The sequence below is a fragment of the Myodes glareolus genome, chromosome 13 (genome assembly GCF_982192425.1).
Source record: "Myodes glareolus chromosome 13, mMyoGla1.1, whole genome shotgun sequence".
NCBI lineage: Eukaryota > Metazoa > Chordata > Mammalia > Rodentia > Cricetidae > Myodes > Myodes glareolus.
Window position 1 is genome coordinate 77,629,793 of NC_142038.1, and position 19,184 is coordinate 77,648,976.

General features: G+C 41.1%; 1 protein-coding gene across 1 annotated transcript in view; it reads left to right on the forward strand.

Annotated features, from left to right (window-relative positions):
• LOC146891851 (uncharacterized) overlaps positions 1-19,184 on the forward strand; it is a 102,104-nt gene that overhangs the window by 6,463 nt on the left and 76,457 nt on the right. Inside the window, 1 exon segment of the mRNA XM_085676507.2 lies at positions 18,484-18,543. Within this exon segment, the coding sequence (XP_085532633.2) occupies positions 18,484-18,543 (60 nt within the window).

The following is a 19,184-nucleotide window of genomic DNA, read 5'->3' on the forward strand; positions in this document are numbered from 1 at the left end:
CAAATCTATCAATGTAATCCATCATATAAATAAACTGAAAGATAAAAACCATATGATCATTGCATTGGATGCTGAAAAAGCATTTGACAAAATTCAACACCCATTTATGATAAAGGTGTTGGAGAGACTAGGGATACAAGGATCATACCTAAATATAATAAAAGCAATATACAGCAAGCCGTCAGCTAACATCAAATTGAATGGAGAGAAACTCAAAGCCTTTCCACTAAAATCAGGAACACGTCAAGGCTGTCCACTCTCACCATTCCTCTTCAATATAGTGCTTGAAGTTCTAGCAATAGCAATAAGACAACATAAGGGGATCAAGGGGATTCGAATTGGAAAAGATGAAGTTAAACTTTCGTTATTTGCTGACGATATGATAGTGTACATCAGCGACCCCAAAAACTCTACCAAAGAACTCCTACAGTTGATAAACACCTTTAGTAATGTGGCAGGATACAAGATCAACTCCAAAAAATCAGTAGCCCTCCTTTACACAAAGGATAAAGAAGCAGAGAGGGAAATCAGAGACACATCACCTTTCATGATAGCCACAAATAGCATAAAATATCTTGGGGTAACTCTAACCAAGGAAGTGAAAGACCTATTTGACAAGAACTTTAAGTCTTTGAAGAAAGAAATTGAGGAGGATACCAGAAAATGGAAAAACCTTCCCTGCTCTTGGATTGGGAGAATCAACATAGTAAAAAATGGCAATTCTACCAAAAGCAATCTATAGATTCAATGCAATTCCCATCAAAATCCCATCAAACTTCTTCACAGACCTTGAGAGAACAATAATCAAGTTTATATGGCAAAACAAAAAACCCAGGATAGCCAAAACAATCTTATACAATAAAGGAACCTCTGGAGGCATTACCATCCCTGACTTCAAACTCTATTACAGAGCAACAGTATTGAAAACAGCTTGTTATTGGCATAACAACAGAGAAGTCGACCTATGGAATCGAATAGAAGACCCGGGTATTAACCCACAAACTTATGAACACCTGATTTTTGACAAGGGAGCTAAAGGTATACAATGGAAGAAAGATAGCATCTTTAACAAATGGTGCTGGCATAACTGGATGTCAAGCTGTAGAAGAATGAAAATAGATCCATATCTATCACCATGCACAAAACTCAGGTCCAAATGGATAAAAGACATCAACATCAATCTTTCCACTTTGAACCTGATAGAAGAGAAAGTGGGAAGTAGTCTACAAGATATAGGCACAGGAGACCACTTCCTAAGCAGAACCCCAGGAGCGCAGACAATAAGAGAAACAATGAATAAATGGGACCTACTGAAACTGAGAAGCTTCTGTAAAGCAAAGGACACTGTCAGTAAGACAAAAAGGCTACCTTCTGACTGGGAAAAGATCTTCACAAACCCTTCAACAGATAAATGTCTGATCTCCAAAATATACAAAGAACTCAAGAAACTAGACATTAAAACTCTAATTAACCCAATTAAAAAATTGGGTACTGAACTTAACAGAGAATTCACAACAGATGAACTTCGAATGGCTAAAAAGCACTTAAGGTCATGCTCAACCTCCTTAGCGATCAGGGAAATGCAAATCAAAACAACTTTGAGATATCATCTTACACCTGTCAGAATAGCCAAACTCAAAAACACCAATGATAGCCTATGCTGGAGAGGATGTGGAATGAGGGGAACACTCATCCATTGTTGGTGGGAATGCAAACTTGTGCAGCCACTGTGGAAATCAGTGTGGCGGTTTCTCAGGAAACTGGGAGTCAACCTCCCTCAGGACCCAGCAATTCCACTCTTGGGAATATACCCTAGAGATTCCCTAACATACTACAAAAGCATTTGTTCTACTATGTTCATAGCAGCACTATTTGTAATAGCCAGAACCTGGAAACAGCCTAGGTGCCCCTCAATAGAAGAATGGTTAAAAAAGGTGTGGAACATATACACATTAGAGTTTTACTCAGCGGTAAAAAACAATGACATCTTGAATTTTGCATGCAAATGGATGGAAATAGAAAACGCTTTACTGAGTGAGGTAAGCCAGACCCAAAAAGAGGAACACGGTATGTATTCACTCATAAGTGGATTCTAACCATAATTAAAGGTCTTTGAGCCTATTATTCGTGATCCTAGAGAAGCTAAATAAGAAGATGAACCTGATGAAGATTATTTAGCTATCCGCCAGGAGGTAGGAAATAGACAAGAGTCCCAGGTAACCTCGGGTGCATGGGGGGGTGGGAGGGTTGTCGGAGAGGGAGATGGTTAGAGAGAAGGGAGTAGGGGAGGATTGGGGAAAGATCAGGGTACTGGGATGGGGGGAGGGAGGAAGGATGGATATGGGATCAGGCAAGTATATACCTCAACTAAGGGAATCATTTTAGGGTTTACAAGAGACTTGATTATAAAGGGGATCCCCGGTCCAAGGAGAGATCCCCAGATGGTTCTCTGGACAGAGGAGAGGGTGCCTGAACCGGCCTTGGCCCACAACCATACTGATGAATATTTTGCATGTCACCATAGAACCCTCATCTGGCGATGGATGGAGATGGAGGCGGAGAACCACGTTGGAACACTGGACCTAGCTCCCTAGGTCCAAATGAGAGGCAGAGGGAAGGAGATCGTGAGCAAAGAAGGCACGGGCACAGGAAACCTTCATCCGACGTTGGATGGCGATACGGATGGAGACCCATATTGGAACACCGAACTGAGCACTCCACAGTCCAAATGGGGAACAGAATGATGAAGAAAATAAAAAAAGTAATCAGGACTGCGAGGGATGCGAGCACCCACTGATACAGGGGGACTGATATAATGGGAGTTCATCAAGGCCTGTTGGACTGGGACTGAGCGAGGACGTGATCCAGCCAGATTCTCTGAATGTGGCTGGCCCGGAGCCTTTTTGAAGGGCCGTTGACAATGACACTGGGACTTGCTTCCTCTGCATATACTGGATTTTGGCGCTCCAGTCTGTTTGGACTCTCACCTTCCCTGGACCTGGAGGGAGGGGGGAGGAGCTTGGGCTTCCCACAGGGCAGGAAACCCTGACTGCTCTGGGGGATGGAGAGGGAGGAGGAGAGGGAGTGGGGGGGGGTGGGGGGTGGGGGGAGGAGGGGCTGAAATGGAAACTTTTATAATTTAATAAAAAAAAAAAGAAAAGTGGAGCTGGAGAGATAGCTCAGTGAAAGTACCTGATGCTCTTCCAAAGGATTCTAGTTTGGTTCCTGGCACCCACGCTGGGCAACTCATAGGGTTTCAAGTTTATTCAGGACATCTTGAGGAGATGGAAGAACTGTCAGTCTCCAAGCTCCATCTTCGGGAAATCATGGCTCAAGAGCTTTTTTTTTTTTTTAAAAAAAAAAACAACCAAAGATTTATTTATTTATTATGTATACAGTATTCTGACTATATATATGCTTGCAGACCAGAAGAGGGCACCAGATTTAATTACAGGAGGTTGTGAGCCACCATGTGGTTGTTGGGAATTGGACTCAGAACCTCTGGAAGAGCAGCCAGTGTTCTTAACCTCTGAGCCATCTCTCCAGCCCATCAAAGAGCTCTTAGAGAGAGGGACTGAGCTCCACATCTAGGCTTGATGACCATACTTGTTATTTAGGAGATGTTTACCTTCCTCTCAATTAGAACATTCCCTGTATCAATGACCTTGCCTCCTGAGTCAGTTTCTAATTATTTAGGTGAACACATTATTTTTAGGCAAGTGATTTTTTTTTAAGAACAGATGAGCAAGTTCTTATCCTACACTGTGGTCTGATTTAAAGAGCACTGCTACTCCATGTTCTGACAAATGAGAAACATTCTTTTAGGAGGTTTGGGGACCAGTGGTCGTTCTTTTTTGCCCCTTCTTCCTGTAATAGTTGACATGTGTCAACTATTGACATGGCTGACATGTGTCAGCCGTCATAAGGTTTTTATTGTTGCTGCTGGTTTAGAAGTCATGGCACCATGTAAAAGGAAACACAGTATTTTTACCAGGGAAAAATCTGTAAAGGATGGCATATCTAAAAGTAGGTAGTGTAAAACAAAATGAAGTAGCTATTAATTACTTTAACAGGTGATGGTTTAAAAGACTGAGGTATGATCTTCTCATACCTATAGTTTTAGTTAACTGTGATCAAACATCATCTAAAAATATTAAATCTAAAATTCCATTCTTAAGGTTTAAATTATACACTATTCTTGTTCTGTCATATTCTGTCACCCTGGGTATGAATTGTCCTTTTGTCTACTGTGTCCACACTTTACACACTACCCACCTGCCAGTAATAGATTGGTTGTGCTTATGGGTGAGTGATCCTTAGGTGTCAGCCTAAAGCTTCATCACAGAGCCTGCCATTTGCTTTACTTCGTCTGTCATCTCTTAGTATCACAAGAAGGATGAGGACAGAATAAAAGATGCTTTGGGAGTAACCAAACGTGCTGATATCATGTCATTTTTATTGTAAATGTCTCTTTTTAAATTTTTGGTTGACTTGTAGATTAAACTTTTGCCACAGGTATTTACAGGTATTTGTAAGAAGACATAGCCAATAATATCCATGGATAAGAGGGGACACTGCATGTTTAAATGTGTTAAGAACGCAGTCTGTATAGACTTGTGTCTGTAGATGTAGGAGAGAGTCTAGACTTAGGTGACTTCAGACTGGCATTTCACGTGTGTGGATCCTGCTGGGGTATTTGTCTTCTTTATTCAGGACTGGCCTATGTAGGACAGGGCCGAACTACAGAACCACACAGGAGGATGGTCACTGTGCTAGGTCACCTGAGGCCTTAGATTTATGAAACAAGGCTGTTTGAAAGCTTGTGTAGCCATGACGATTTGTTTTGTGGTGCTGGAGGTGGTGTTGTCTTATTTTGTTTCACTTTTGAGATAAACTTTTGGCATATCACTATGCCTAGGCTGTCATTTTCCTTCCTGTATAGCTGAGGATGAGCTTGAACTTCAAGATTCTCCTGCCTCCATTTGCCAAGTACTAGGACTGTGTGTGCAAAGCATGCTCAGCAGGATTTGTAGTTCTTAGTTACAAATGTGTAGAAGCTGGATCCATCTTAAGTGCATTTCTGTGTGACTGGAGAGATGACTCATACTGCTATTATAGAGGACCAAGATTTGGTTTCCAGCACCTGCATCAGGTGACTCACAACTACCTGTGACTCTAGTTTCTAGGGATCCAACACCCATTTCTGGCTTCTACAGGTGCCAATGCTCATATAGTGTACATACACTCATGTAGGCAAATGCACATACACATAAATAAAAATCTTTAATTTCTGTACATAATGTGAGGTCATGGTTTAGCTTATTCTGTGCATGTGGCTATCTAGTTTCCTACTACTGTTTTTTTTGGTTTTGCTTTGTTTTTTTGTAGGCATGACCCACTTTGCCTGGCCTATCACCTGTAGTTGAAAAGACTCTTTTATCGCCAATTAATGAGCTTGACAGAAATCACCTGTTTCTGGATTTTTTCTCCTTGTTTTTTCCAGACAGAGTTTTTCTGTGTAGCCCTGGCTTTCCTGGAACATACTCTATAGACCAAGTTGGCCTTGAACTCACAGAGATCTGCCTGCCTCTCCCTTCTGAGTGCTGATACTAAAGGCATGTACTACCACCACCCCAGCCTGCTTCTGGTTCTTTAATTTTGGGCCTTTACTTCTACTACACTGGTCCCTATGTAACTTCCTTGTGCCTTTTTTGACATCTGTTGTTTCACAGTAAAATTTGAAATTGAGTAGTATGACATTCACCTTCATTCTTTTCTTTCAGGATGATTTTTAGCTCATCTGGGTCTCTTGAGTTCCCACTACAGATTTTAGAACTGATCCATCCCTTCCTATAAGGCAGCCAGTTGAGTGTCTAATAAGAATTGTGTGTCTGGAGATGAGCTTGGGTCTGCCAAGCCTTTCAGTTATGTTCTCTCATTCAGTTTGCACATCCACCCCATGTGGTAGGTGATGTCGGATGTGCTTCTGTATATGTGTTGCTTTTCTTGATTGATGAATAAAGCTATTTTGTTCAATGACTTAGAGTAAATCAAGGTGGGAAATGAATAGAAATGGGTTAATTTTAAATTTAAGAGCTAACTAGGCATACACCTGAGTCATTGGCCAAACAGAGTTGTAATTAATATAGTTTTCCATTTGATTATTTGGGTCTGGGTAGCTGGAAAATGAAAGCTTAGTCTCTGTTTACAGGTAGGCACGACTTCTAATTTATTTTGACAGAGCCCCACTCACTATATTGCTCTTTTTTTCCCATCAAGCTTGTGATCCTCTGTCTCAGCCTCCCCCAGCACTAGGGTTACAGTCATGCACTGCCATACCTGTCCTACTATGAACCCTGTTTTGCAACAGAGGAAGTGAGCTTTAGTGTACTTGCAGCTGCAGCCAGCCAATGGCCCAGGCAGGATTCGGGGCTCCTGAGTCCAGGGTCACACCTACTGCATTAAGTTGCCTCTCTATGGTGACTTGTCTTGGGTTCTACTCTTTACTTTCTTGACTGTGGGTTGCCTCTCTGGTGGACCCAATAACTTCTTTGCCCTCCTTGTTTTATAGGCAGCCTGTGCAGATTGTGCATCCATCTCCAAAAGATCCCAACAAGCCTAAAGGGAAATTCCCAGTTGGATATGAATGAGGAGGTCGAGGCGCCGATTGTCAAGTCCCTCTAGAAGGACTAGGACCCACTCTGTTCAAGGTGTTATACATTACCTTTGGGCCCTACTTCCTCATGAGCTTCCTGTTCAAGGCCTTTCAAGATCTGATGTTTGCTGACCCGGAGATCTTGAAGTAAGACCTCTTGCCTAACTTTCTACTTCCTTTTTACTTCCTGGGTGGTCCTGCCATGTGCAGGATCAGACTTGTGGCCCACTTCCTTCACCTTCCCCAGTTTCATTTAGCTGCCATCTGAGTTGTAACCACCTACAAGACACAGAAACCTCCTGAATCCAAAGTTGGGAGAATGTGGGGTTGTCTAGAGCAAGGATTTGCAGGCAGATTTCATGAGTCTCTGAAAACTGGAAACCAAGAAGACAACAAGGGGGCCTCTGTCATCTTTCTCTCCATCACCTTGGTCCCAGTGTGCTCTATTTGACCACCTTTGGGTGACTTGCCGGTGGGGAGACAGATCTATCAGTGTGGTGATCCTAAGGCAGAGGTCCCTGTCGTAAGAGCCTGGCACCTGGCAGTCATATCACTCCTGTGAAGTAAAGTGTTGTCTGACTTCCTATGGCTCAGGTGGAAATCACTATGGTGACTTGGAAATCCTTCTGATATATGTATCACACTCATCCCCCTATCCCCTGCCACCCAAAGATTGAATATCAACTTAGTGAATGACAGGGAAGTGTAACATGAAGGCCGGCTTGTTGGGACTTCTGTCCCACCTGGTACCCCACAGTTGGCAAGTCCCAAAGAAAATCACTCACAAGACTCCATAGGATTATAAACTGATTGGACCATTAGCTCAGTCTTCTTATTAACTAATTCTTACATCTTACGGTAACCCATAATTCTACTCTGTGTTAGTCATATGGCTTGGTACCTTTTTCAGCTGTCAGCTCACATGTTGCTTCTTTGGTGGTCTGGGCAGGAATGGTGGAGGGAGCTTCCTGTTTCCTATCCTTCTCCTGTTCTCCTTGCCCTGCCTCTACTTCCTATCTGGCTGACCTGCCTATACTTCCTGCCTGGCCAATCAGCGTTTTATTGAAATACATGATTGACAGAATACAGATAATTCTCCCACACCACAGATGGCGCCCACGTGTATAACTGAATCCACAGAAAGCTTGAGAAAGTTTGGGAAAGAATAGAGCAAAGCATGTTTTCTTGGTAGCAGCAGTTTCTCAGGTCTGCTCTTCTTGCTAGAGGCAAGCAAATGCTCTCATCTAAGAGAGGCTTCCTGTCTCAGCTTTAGCTGCAAAACCCTGCAGCTCTTTAAGAGGTCCTGCCACAAAACACTTAAACAGTGTTGATGAAAAGCTGAATGCATGCTTTTTGGTTTTAGTTGTAGCAGGAAAAAATTGTGCCGTTTTAAAATGCCGGCTTTCTGGGCTGTCCAGCCAGTGCAAACTCTGACTCTTTCAGGCAGGCAATCAAACTGAGTGTGGTCTGTGAGCAGAATGATGCAGCTTGCTTGCTGGCAGGGACCTTGAACCGCCACAGAGTTGTGGCAATAAAAATGGCTCTTGCGATTCTCTGCCCTGAGGCTGGAAAGCTAAGAAATGGGCTGGATCTAGCCATCAAAGCCAAGGCTCTCCATATTGCTTAGTAAATTAAAGGCTCATGTAGTCAGAAAAAGAGAGATATACAGTAAAGAGAGATTCAAAGATGAAGAAAACCTTTAAATGGTTTACAGTGCGTTAAAAATATATGCAGGCCAAAGTTTAAAGTTCTTAAAGTGAAAAAAAAGAAAGAGAGTAGTTGGGTGTGGTGGTACACACCTTTATTCCTAATGCCTGGGAGGCAAAGTCAGACAGATCTCTGTGAGTTCAAGGTATTGCAGCACACACCTTTAATCTCAGCACTGGGGAGGCAGAGGCAAGTGGATCTCTGTGAGTTCAAGGACAGCCTGGTCTACAGAATTATTCCAGGACAAAGATATATACAGAGAACCTGTCTCAAAAAGCCAAAAGTTAAAAGTAAAAATAAAAGAAATAGAGGTTGAAATAAAGTCGCATAAAGATGGAAAATACACAGAGATTCTTGATACTGTATGCTATTATGCTCTCTTTGAATTATTTGAATGCTGAGAAAGGAGCAACAGCTGCTAAAAGATATTTGTTTATAAATGCTGCTGTACTAATCCAAGATAGATATTTTGAAGATACCTTGACTTCAAAATTTGGATCTAAGGATATGATACTTTGGAAAAGAGATTCTTCTTTTGTTTTCACAGAGGATGAGACCCTGTGGATTGCTTCTATCCCAATATGGTATGACAGACCACGCCCTCCTGAAAGATTGCTGTGAACACCCTCAAAAAATTACTTCACACAGGATACACCATAAAAGACCTAATTAACAGCGTCCCTATACAACAGGAAGAAGTTTGGAGAGAAATAACTATGTCCATATTCCCAAATATTGCTTATAAATGTTCTTTTACATTTAAAGGGGGATATGATATTGATATGAATAATTTCCTTTGTTATGGATTTTAAGGTCAATTTTATTATATGTATATATATTTCTGATCTTGATTGAGGTATTGTGATTGTGTAGTTCATTTAAAAATGCAATGTATAATTAAAAATATAGGTTGTTAATGGGTAATCATTGATAATAGTTTGTTCCTTTATCATAACTTTACACATAACTAAGAAAAACTATAACTATAACTAACCATTCTTCAACTCCATCAAAGACTCCAGAAGGATATAATATTACCTAAGTAAACAAGAAGTAAGCAACTTCCAAAACTCTAGAAATAACAGAGACATCTTGCTGCCTGGACAGTCACCCAAAGTTCCTCTGTACCATTGGGGCATTCATCTTCACCCTACAGGCCCATAGTATCCAGAGACATTTCCATGAAGCATGAAATTTCAAAGGCAGTTCAGTCACTATCTGCTGTGTCCTGCAGAATGTCTTGCAGACTCTTTCATGAATCAGGAACCCCAAAAGATAATCTTGCCTGTAGGCAAGTTCAGCAGTCCTCTCTCTGCGGGTTCTCTGTGTCCAGTTTATACAACAGTCCAGGCAAGAGCAGTTTCTTGCCCAAAATGGCTAACCAACTCCATAAGTAGCCTCTTCGATGCCCATCTTCCTCTTGAAGTAGATTGGTGCTGCCAGGAGCAGACGTGTCTCATTGTCATGAAAAGCCCTAAGTTACTAAAACATTAAATGCCATGTTCTGTAGTCTTTGAAAGATATAAAGAATGCCTATCTGAAATATATCTATGCACATCTAGAAAATCAAACTAACATTACTACAAGCTTGACTATTATCGATGATTATCCATTAACAACCTATATTTTTAATTATACATTGCATTTTTAAATGAACTACACAATCACAATACCTCAATCAAGATCAGAAACATATATACATATAACAAAATTGACCTTAAAATCCATACAAATACAAATTATTTATATCTATATCATATCCCCCTTTAAATTTAAAAGAACATTTATAAGCAATATTTGGGAATATGGACGTAGTTATTTCTCTCCAAACTTCTTCCTGCTGTGTAGGGGCGCTGTTAATCAGGTCTTTCATGGTATAAACTGTGTGCTAGATTAATCTCTGTTGACAGTTGAGCAAAGTAATTTCTTGAGCGTGTTTATAGCAACCTTTCAGGGTATGATCTATCATACCATATTGGGATAGAAACAATCCACAGGGTCTCATTCTCTATGAAAATAAAAGAAGGACTTTTCCAAAGCATCATAGCCTTAGATCCAAATTTTGAAGCCAAGGTATTTTCAAAATATCTACCTTAGATTAGTTCAGCAGCATTTATAAACAAATATCTTTTAGCAGCTGTTGCTCCCTCCTCAGTATTCAAGCAATTCAAAGAGAGCAAAATAGCATACAGTATCAAGAGTCTCTGTGTATTTTCCATCTTTATGCGACTTTATTTTAACCTCTATTTCTTTTATTTTTACTTTTACTTTTTGAGAGAGGTTCTCTGTGTATCATTGTCCCGGAATAACTCTGTAGACCAGGCTGCCCTTGAACTCACAGAGATCCCTCTGTCTCTACCTCACCAGTGCTATGATTAAAGGTGTGTACTACCACACCGTGAAGTCACAGAGGTCAATATACCTCTGCCCCTTGAAGTCACAGAGGTCAATCTACCTCTGCCTCCCTTGTGTTGGGATTAAAGGTGTGTACCACCACACCCAACTACTCTGTTTCTTTCTTTTTAACTTTAAGAACTTTAACTTTTAGCTTGCATATATTTTTAACACACTGTAAACCATTTAGAGGTTTTCTTTGTCTTTGAATCTCTCTTTACTGTATATCTTTCTTCTTCTAATCACATGAGTCTTTAAGGAGAGGATAAAGCCGTGGCTTTGACAGCTAGATCCAGCCCACTCCTTAGTCCTCCAACCTCATGGCAGAGGACCACTGGAGCCATTCCTATTGCCACAACTCCTGTGGCATTTCAAGATCCCTGCCAGCAAGCAAGCTGCATCATTCTGCTCACCGATCACACTCAGTTTGACTGCCTGCCTGAAAGAGTCAGAGTTTGCCCTGGCAGGACGGCCCAGAAAGTCAACATTTTAAAACAGCACAGCTTTTTTCCTGCTATGGCAGAAAACCGAAAAGCATGCCCTCAGCCCTTCATCAACACCATCCAAATGGCAGGACCTCTTAAAAGAGCTGCAGGGCCCTACAGCCAAAGCTGAGTCAGGAAGCCTCTCCTAGATGAGCGCGCCTGCTTACCTCTAGCAAGCATAGCAGACCCGAGAAATTGCTGCTACTAAGAAAACATGCTTTACTCTATTCTTTTCCAAGCTTTCTCAAGCGTTCTGTGGATGCAGTTATCCACATGGGCACCATCTGTAGTCTGTAGTGAGGAGCTGCGGGCAGCCCTGCTTTTCATCCAGCCCGGCTCTGGCACGGCTAGCTTAGCCCCGGAAATAACATCACACAAATTGTATTCATTTAAACACTGCCTGGCCCATTATCTCTAGAGAGTTAGTTACTGGCTAGCTCTCACATCTTGATTAACCCATTTCTAATAATCTGTGTAGCACCACGAGGTAGTGGCTTATCAGGAAAGATTCAGCATGTCTGAGCTGGTGGCTGGCTCCATGGCGTCTGCCTCATTTTTCTCTTCCCAGCATTCTGTTCTGTTTACTCTGCCTACCTAATTTTCTGTCCTATCAGAGGGCCAAGGCAATCTCTTTATTAACCAATGAAAATAACACATAACAGAAGGCCCACCTACATCAGAGACCTCTGTGTGACCTGGTGGGAATCAGTGACCTCTGAGGGAACAGGCATAAGCCAGCAACTTATGCTAGAGCAGCCCTGAGCCAGTGACATCTGCCAGAGCAGACCCAAGGCCACGACTTCCGTGGGAGCAGCCCCAAGCAAGTAACCTCTATGGGAGCAGGCATGAATGACCCCCAGGATTACAGAGTGACCCTCAGGAGTGCTAAGCCACCTCGGGGAACACTGAGTAACCTACAGGGTGACTGGAGCCATGGCCCTGACTGCACCAGGAGGAGCAACCATCTGAAACTTGGATCCACTGGCACCTGGAAGAGTGATACCAGAGACACAGCCCCAGCTACACTAATCAGAGGAAAAGATGGGTAGACAAGGTAAGAACACAATCAATACCATAAAGAGCAACACAACACCAACAAAAACTAGTGGCCCTATAACTGCAAGATTTGAACACCCAAATATAGATGAAGCAGAAGAAAATGATCTAAAAAATAACTTTAGGAGAATGTTTGAAGCTTTTAAAGAGGAAATGAAAAATTTCCTCAAAAAATGGAAGAAAAGACAAACAAAAAATTGGAAAACATCGACAAATCTCTTAAAGAAAAACAAGAAAAAGCAATCAAATAGATGAAATAAATGATGCAAGACTTGAAAACTGAAATAGAGACAATAAAGAAAATACAAACCAAGGGAATTATGGAAATGGAAATTATGAGAAAACAATCAGGAACCACAAATGCAAGCATAAGTAGTAGAATACAAGTGATGGAAGAGAGAATTTAAAGCACTGAAGATACATTAGAGAAAATAAACTCATCAGTCAAGGAAAACATTCAATCTAACAACAGTTTAATACAAAATAGCCAGGAAAAATGGAACACCAAAAAAGATCAAAACTAAGAATAATAGGGATAGAAGAAGGAGAAGTCCAACTCAAAAGCACAGAAAATATATTTAACAAAATTATAGAAGAAAACTTTCCCAATCTAAAGAGAGATATTCATATGAAGATACAAGAAGCTTACAGAACTCCAAATAGACTGGATTCAAAAAAAGTCCTCTCATCACATAATAATCAAAACACTAAACATACAGAATAATGAAGAAAAATATTAAGAACTGCAAAGAAAAAAGGCCAAGTCACATATAAAAACAGACCTATTACACTTGATTTCTCAGTGGAAACAATGAAAGCCAGAAGGTCCTGGTCATGCGTTATGCAGACATTAAGAGACTATGGATGCCAGCCCAGACTACAGTAAAACTTTCAATCACCATAGAAGGACAAAACAAGATATTCCATGACAGAACCAGATTTAACCAAACCTAGCCACAAACCCAGTCCTACACAAGGTACTAGAAGGAAAACTCCAACCCAAGGATATTAGCTACATCCACAAAAACATGGACAATAGATGATCTCACAGCTTCAACTCCCAAAGAAGGGAAAAACACACAATAACACAACCAAGAGCAAAAACTAAAATAACAGGATCTAGCAATCACTGGTCATTAATACCTTTTAATATAAATGGACTCAACTCACCTTTAAAAAGGCACTGGCTAACAGACGGAACACAAAAACAGAATCCATCCTTCAGCTGCATGCAAAACACATACCTCAGCCTCAAAGACAGACATTGCCTCAGAGTAAAGGGTTGGAAAAAATTTTTCCAATCAAATGGACCTAAGAAACAAACTGATGTAGCTATCCTAATATCTAACAAAATAAACTGCAAAGTAAAACCAATCAAAAGAGACAAAGAAGGACATTTCATACTAGTCACAGGAAATATTAATCAAGAGGAAATCTCTATACTGAACAACTATGCCCCAAATGCAAGGGCACCCTCATATGTAAAAGAAACACTACTAAAGTTTAAATTACACCTTAAACTTTACACACAAATAGTTATAGACTTTAACATCCCACTTTATCACTGGGCATGAACAGAAATAAGAGAACTAACAAGTTATGACTCAGATGGACTTAACAGACACCTACAGGACATTCTGTCCAAACAAAAAAGAATACACCTTCTCAACACCTCATGGAACCTTCTCAAAAACTGACCACATACTAGGTAAGAAAGCAAACCTCAACAGATACAAAAGAATTGATATAACCCCATGTATCTTCCATGTATCTTAAAGGATCACCATGGCTTAAATTTAGAATTCAACAGCAACACTAATTTCAGAAAGCCCACAACCACATGGAAATTAAACAATGCTCACCTGAATCATCAATGGATCAAGAAAGAAATAAAGGAAGAAATTAAAGACTAAAATTCAATGTAAATGACTATACAACATACCCAGATTTATGTGGGGACACAATAAAAGCAGTGTTAAGAGGAAAGTTCATGGCACTAAATGCCTACATAAAGAAGCTGGAAAAGGAAGCAAGCTCCACAGGGAGCTGAAGCCAGGAGCAAATTCAGTTCAGGCAGCCAACCCAGTCCCAGGACATAGGCAGATCAGGATTGAGCCAGCAACCAGATCCAGAGTCAGTGATCTCCAATGGAACAGGTACAGGGGAATAACCGCTGAGCAAGTGAGCCAAAGCCAGAGACTGTTGAGGGTCCAGACATGATTCTGGGACCTTCAAGGGAGTAGACCTAAGCTGGGTCTCTAGTGGGTCTGGGTGTGAGTCTAGGACCTCCTAGGAACTGGGCCTGAGCCAGGACATCTGCCAGTCTGGGCGTGAGTGAACCTGGGCCTGTAAGGGAATAGGCAGGAATCAGACATCTTGGCAGGGCCAGGCATGAGTCTGGGTCCTCAGAGGGTGTAGGCCTGACCCAGGACCTCTGTGGGTCCGGGCATTGGTCTGGGACATCAAAGAGAATAGACAGGAACCTGTAACCTCTGTGGGTCCAAGCGTGAGTCTGGGACCTCTGAGGGAGTAAGCAGGTCCTCTGTGGGTTTGGGTGCACCTGATCCTGGGACCTCTGAGGCAGTAGACTGGCACCAGAAACCTTTCCAGGTCCAACTCCAATCCAGGGACTTCTGGAGGAAGGAATCCAGACCAGGATTTACAGATACAGGTCAAAGCCAGTAACTTAGGCCAAAGAACTGAGGCAAAGAACTCAATCTTGAACAACCAATTCCACAGGAGTGGCTCTGAACAAGCCACCTAGGACAAGAGGGCCTGAAGAAACAAGCTCCACCTGGAGCAGAAGCCATGGGCAAATCCAGTCCCAGAAGTGAACCTAGTCCCGGGACACTGCAGATCAGGATTGAGCCAGTGTCCTGACTCAGAGTCTGCGATTTCCACCAGAGCCAGAGTGGGACAGAACCAGCTATCCAGGAGAGAGAGTGAACAAGCTCCAACGGGAGCAGAAGCTAGGAGCAAATCCAGTCCTGGGAGCCAACTCAGTCCCAGGACACTGGCAGATCAGGATTGAGCCAGTGATTAGATCAAGAGTCAGTGATCTCCACCAGAACAGGTTCAACCCCAAGTCATGGACTTCTGCAGGAGGGGATCCAGACCAGGATTTTTTACAGAAACAGGGTAAAGCTGGCAACCTAGGCCAAAGTAGGCCTAAGACAGCAAACTGCAAGTGAGCAGGGCAAGGCACAGGAGCACTGAGCAATCTCCAGGAACACTGAGTAACCAATGGGGTAACTAGAACTGTGGCACTGACTGTACCACGAGGAATAACCTTCTGAGCTTTGGATTCACTGGCATCTAGCCCCAAACACACCAATTAGAGGAAAAGATGAATAGAAAAGGTAAAATCACATGTAACACTGCAATGAGCAACACAACACCAATAAAACCTAAAGACCCTACAACAGCAAGACCTGAACAATCAAAAATGGATGAACCAGAAGAAAATGATCTAAAAAATAACTTCAAGAGAATGTTTGAAATTCTTAAAGAGGAAATGAGAAATTCCATTAAAGAAATTGAGGAAAAGACAACCAAAAAAAAAATTGGAAGATATCAGCAAATCACTTAAAGAAAACCAAGAAAAAGAAATCAAACATATAGAAGAAACTATTCAGGTCTTGAAAACTGAAATAGAAACAATAAAGAAAACACAAGCCAAAGGAATTATAGAAACAGAAATCATGAAGAAAAGAGCAGGAACCACAAAAGCAAGCGTGAACAGCAGAATACAAGAGATGCAAGAGAGAATCGTAAGCGCTGAAGATACAATAGAGGAAACAGACTCATCAGTTAAAGAAAACATTAAATCTAACAAAAGCTTAACCCAAAATATCCATGAAATATGGGACACCAATAAAAAACAACATTCTAGAATAATAGGTATAGAAGAAGGAGAAGAAGTTCAACTCAAAGGCACAGAAAATTTATTTAACAAAATCATAGAAGAAAACTTTCCCTACCTAAAGAAAGATATGCCTATGAAGATACAAGAAACTTACAGAACACCAAATAGACTGGATCAAAAAAAAAGTCCTCTCACAACATAATAATCAAAACACTAAACATATAGAGTAAAGAAAGAATATTAAGAGCTGCAAAGGAAAAAGACCAAGTAACATATAAAGGTAGACATATAGAAATTACACGTGACTTCTCATTGGAGATGATGAAAGCCAGACGGTCATGGTCAAGCATTATGCAGACATTAAGAGACCACAGATGCCAGCCCAGACTACTATACCCAGCAAAACTGTCAATCACCATAGAAGGACAAAACAAGATATTTCATGACAAATCTAGATTTAACCAATACCTAGCCACAAACCCAGCCCTACACAAAATACTAAAAGGAAATCTCCAACCCAAAGAGACAAAAAAAAACCCAACCAACAAAGGCAAAGACAATTGATGATCTCATTACAGCAAATTCCAAAGAAGAAAATAACACACAAATTAACATCACCAACAATGAAAACTAAATTAACAGGAGATAGCAACCACTGGTCATTTAATATCCCTTAATGTAAATGGACACAACTCACCTATAAAAAGGCATAATCCATCCTTCTTCTACATACAAGAAACACATCTCAACCTCAAAGACAGAGTAAAGGGTTGGGAAAAAAATATACCAATCAAATGGACAAGTGGGTGTTGCTATCCTAATATCTAACAAAATAGACTTCAAGCTAAAGTCCGTAAAAAAAAAAGACAAAGAATGTCATTCCTATTAGTCACAGGAAAAATCCATTGAGAGCAAAGTTTAATATTGAACAAATACATGGACACGCTCATATGTCAAAGAAACACCTCTAAAGCTTAAATCATACATTAAACCCCACACACCAATAGTGAGAGACTTCAACACTCCCCTCTCACCACTGGACAGGTCAATCAGACAAAAAAATGAACAGAGAAATAAGAGAACTAACATATGTTATGACTCAAATGGACTTAATAGACATCTATAGAATATTCCATCCAAACAGAAAAGAATATAACTTCTTCTCAGCATCTCATCGAACCTTCTCAAAAATTGACCACATACTTGGCAACAAGACAAGCCTCAACAAATACAAAAAATTTGAAATAATCCAATGTACTTTATCAGATTACCATGGTCTTAAACTAGAAGCCAACAGCAATACCAATTTCAGAAAACCCACAAACACATGGAAATTAAAAAATGCTCACCTGAATCATCAATGGGTAAAGGAAGAAATAAAGGGAGAAATTAAAGACTTCCTAAAATTCAGTGAAAATGACCATACAACATACCCAAATTTATGGGACACAATGAAAGCAGTGTTAAGAGGCAAGTTCAAAACACTAAATGCCTACATAGAGAAGCTGGAAAAATCCCACACTAGTGAATTAACAAAACATTTGAAAACTTTAGAACAAAAGGAAGCAAACTCACCTAAGATAACTAGACAGCCGTAAATAATCAAATTGAGAGCTGAAATCAACAAAATATAAACAAAGAAAACAATACAAAGAACCAATGAGACAAAGAGCTGGTCCCTGTAATAGGATGTAGCCAGTGCTGACTGATGTGATCATAATATTCTCAGAACCTGGTCTACGATACACAATTTGAATCCTTAGTGTCAGTTGAATTCTTAATATGGGCCTGGAGGGGAAGAGTGTGGAATTAGAGGTTTGAGGTGCAGTACACTTCGTGCTGAGCTGAACTTTGAAGCATTACAGGCTGCTAAAAGAATAATTCCCTTGAGCCCTTTCCATGTGTACCTTGTTTACTCTGAAGCCTTTGCCTGCTGTGCAAGTCAGTTCCTTACCGGGTTGCCAGCAGCCTCTGGAGAGGCCAGAGAGGAAAAACAAAACAAAAACCAAAATACCAACTATTTTACTTCTTCCAGCCTGTGCCAGGTGTGTGTGCCTGGGCCTGTCTGTCCCCTGCATCCTCTTCTGGGAACTCAAATTTGGGGATGTGGACTTAGATCACTGCTTTCAATTCAGATCCTTCCCTTGCTGATTCAGTGCCCTTTTAGACGTAAGTGGACAGTGTCTTGGTCCAGGCAAATACCTGTTGCTTATAGATGTATCCTGTTTTTCTTCCGAGTAGTAGACAGACAACATGAACAAGTTTGACAAAGGAAAATTGCTCGTCATGTTTAGATATTTATGTTGTGTTCTGTTTCCTAGTTCCTGGGTTCCTATCATCCCAGACATTGATGTTTCGAGTCCAAGAACTATTTGTAGCTGGTAATTTCAGAAAGTGTATTGAAAACATTAGTTGTCCCCATGTTTTGGAAGATGTGGCCTGCAGCTGAATATCTTGTGAGGTTTACAACTGGGATGTCCTGACAATTAGGGCGCATAGGAACTGGAATGTTTGAATAGCAATTGAATCATTTTTTTTCTGAGATTTTTAGATCAAAATTTAGGTTCCTGATTTCTGTTCCCTTACTTTAGAATCCTCTGTGGCATATCATCGCCTTTTTTGATAAAGGTGAGCATGAAATCAGCTCTTTGTGAACTGGTTCCCTTCACCTGTCTTCCTGCCTACCCTGCTCTCATCTGAGTCATGCATGTCCAGTCAAGCTGGCCTTTCTGTCCCTTGAAAGAACTGGATTCAATTTTTTCCTTGTCTGTGATTTCCCCTGGGTCAGTGCCCTTCTCTTCTTGCCCTTGCTGTGTGTTTTGGGAGACCGACTCTTTTTGCAGTCAGGTGTATGCTAGCTATTATCTTTTCATCAAGTCTGTTTGTCTTTTTTCTCCACTACCTGCCATGGAGGGCTCTGTGGCCTATGTGCCCCAGCAGGCTTGGATTCAGAATGACTCTCTCTGAGAGAACATCTTGTTTGGACATCCCCTGAAGGATGAACGCTACTACAAGGTAGTGT